Raw genomic sequence first — 1,377 nt, 5'->3', positions numbered from 1 at the left:
ATAGGAACATCTCAATACTACTCCAACAGAGCTGCACCTACCAACCTCTGCTACAATTGTCTTTTTTGTTTTGCTGAATTTTAGTTGAAGTTTTTTTGTTTGTTGTTTTTTTTACATTTTAGTTTTGCATTCCAGCATAAGAGATGTTAAAAATGTAAGTGAGGTGAAAGTGCATCTACAACGAATATGTTGAATAAACACAGCATTGATTGGTACATGGTACTGTACTGCAGACATTTTCCTTCCACCACACAAGTGACTCTGTGCACTTTAACCTCAAAGTCGTTTTACTTCATAACCCCAGCACAGCAAGTGTGTGGAATATCATCACAGTGTGTAAAACCAGACACTTACCGAGCACAAACCCTGCAACGTTCCAGAAGGGCAGCATCACCGTGGGCCGCACTCTGTGCTCCGCCAGTATCTCATTGAACTTCTGTAAATGCAGTTTTTCCTGCTCCCACATATGCTGGAAAAGGAGTAAAACGCAGGACTGGGGTTTAGACCCGTGGGAGCTCTCTGCATGCGCCCCACATCCGAGCCCCTACCTGGATCAGAGGGCCCGCCTGCGTCCTTCCCAACACAGCCATCTGCCCCGCGCAGATGCGATCGGCCCCGTATTCGCCCGCGTGGTCCACACGCATCATGCTGTCCAGCACTGCCTTTTCCTCCGCGTCTCGAGCTCGGGGAAGGACACCGTATCGTCTGCGCGACGCGGAGTTCCAAGCTGCGCCTTTTGACACGAGGCATAAAACTGTAAGGGTTTCAAGCAGCGTATAACCACGTAGCAGCACTGTAGGCCACGTTACTAACGTGTGCAATTGTTTGCTAGCCGTTATATCGCTTTATAACGTGCGCATAAGCGAGTGACGTTAGCCTTCCCGTTTGTTTTATTCCGGTGTCCTCGGTTAGCGGGCTAGGTTACACGCCACATGAAGTCGAGCGGTGCAGACCAGTACCTTGGTTCAGGACGCCGGGGACGCTCCCCACGCGTAACGGACGCGAGAGTCGCGCGGCGCCACATCTCTGGACCCAACCGGCGGCCGCACGCATAACTACCGGGTGGTAAGCACGAGCTACAAACGCGAGACGCCGTGAGTCGGTGTGTGCGCTGTACCGCGGCCTACTGCTGCGCGTTTAGATGACGTCATCCTAGAGAGAGAGAGAGAGAGAGAGAGAGAGAGAGAGAGAGAGACCAGACGGAGACCTTTCATTCATGCAGGCAAACTGTTATAACCAATGATGCTTTGGTGATTTTTTAAATATGTTTCAAATAATATACTGCTTGTTTTTACATTTTCACAATACCTGCTGTTTTGCTCCACTTGGCTGTGACCTACATACTGTACTGTGCATGCAAGTTCATTCTGAGATGTG

The 1,377-nt window shown here is 49.8% G+C and overlaps 1 protein-coding gene across 1 annotated transcript; it reads right to left on the bottom strand.

Annotated features, from left to right (window-relative positions):
- Positions 1-25: 25 nt before the first annotated feature.
- LOC145655884 (NADPH-dependent 3-demethoxyubiquinone 3-hydroxylase, mitochondrial-like) lies at positions 26-1,146 on the bottom strand. The gene is made up of 3 exons (XM_081709345.1): positions 960-1,146; positions 549-733; positions 26-469 (listed from the first exon to the last, which is right to left on the bottom strand). Exons 1-3 carry the CDS (start codon positions 1,051-1,053, stop codon positions 293-295), a joined length of 456 nt encoding a protein of 151 aa, XP_081565471.1. The 5' UTR covers positions 1,054-1,146; the 3' UTR covers positions 26-292.
- Between the last annotated feature and the right edge of the window lie 231 nt (positions 1,147-1,377).

This window comes from Electrophorus electricus, unplaced genomic scaffold (genome assembly GCF_041902795.1).
Source record: "Electrophorus electricus isolate QZ-2024a unplaced genomic scaffold, ASM4190279v1 Scaffold383, whole genome shotgun sequence".
NCBI classification, from domain to species: domain Eukaryota; kingdom Metazoa; phylum Chordata; class Actinopteri; order Gymnotiformes; family Gymnotidae; genus Electrophorus; species Electrophorus electricus.
The sequence above is the reverse complement of the archived record's forward strand: the minus strand, read 5'-3'. Positions and strand labels throughout refer to the sequence as shown.

Coding starts and splice junctions, on each gene's coding strand:
- LOC145655884 (XM_081709345.1), bottom strand. CDS start 1,053: ATGCGTGCGGCCGCCGGTTGGGTCCAGAGATGTGGCGCCGCGCGACTC. Junction 734..959: donor CCCCGGCGTCCTGAACCAAG/GTACTGGTCTGC, acceptor TCGTGTCAAAAG/GCGCAGCTTGGAACTCCGCG. Junction 470..548: donor AGGCGGGCCCTCTGATCCAG/GTAGGGGCTCGG, acceptor CTCCTTTTCCAG/CATATGTGGGAGCAGGAAAA.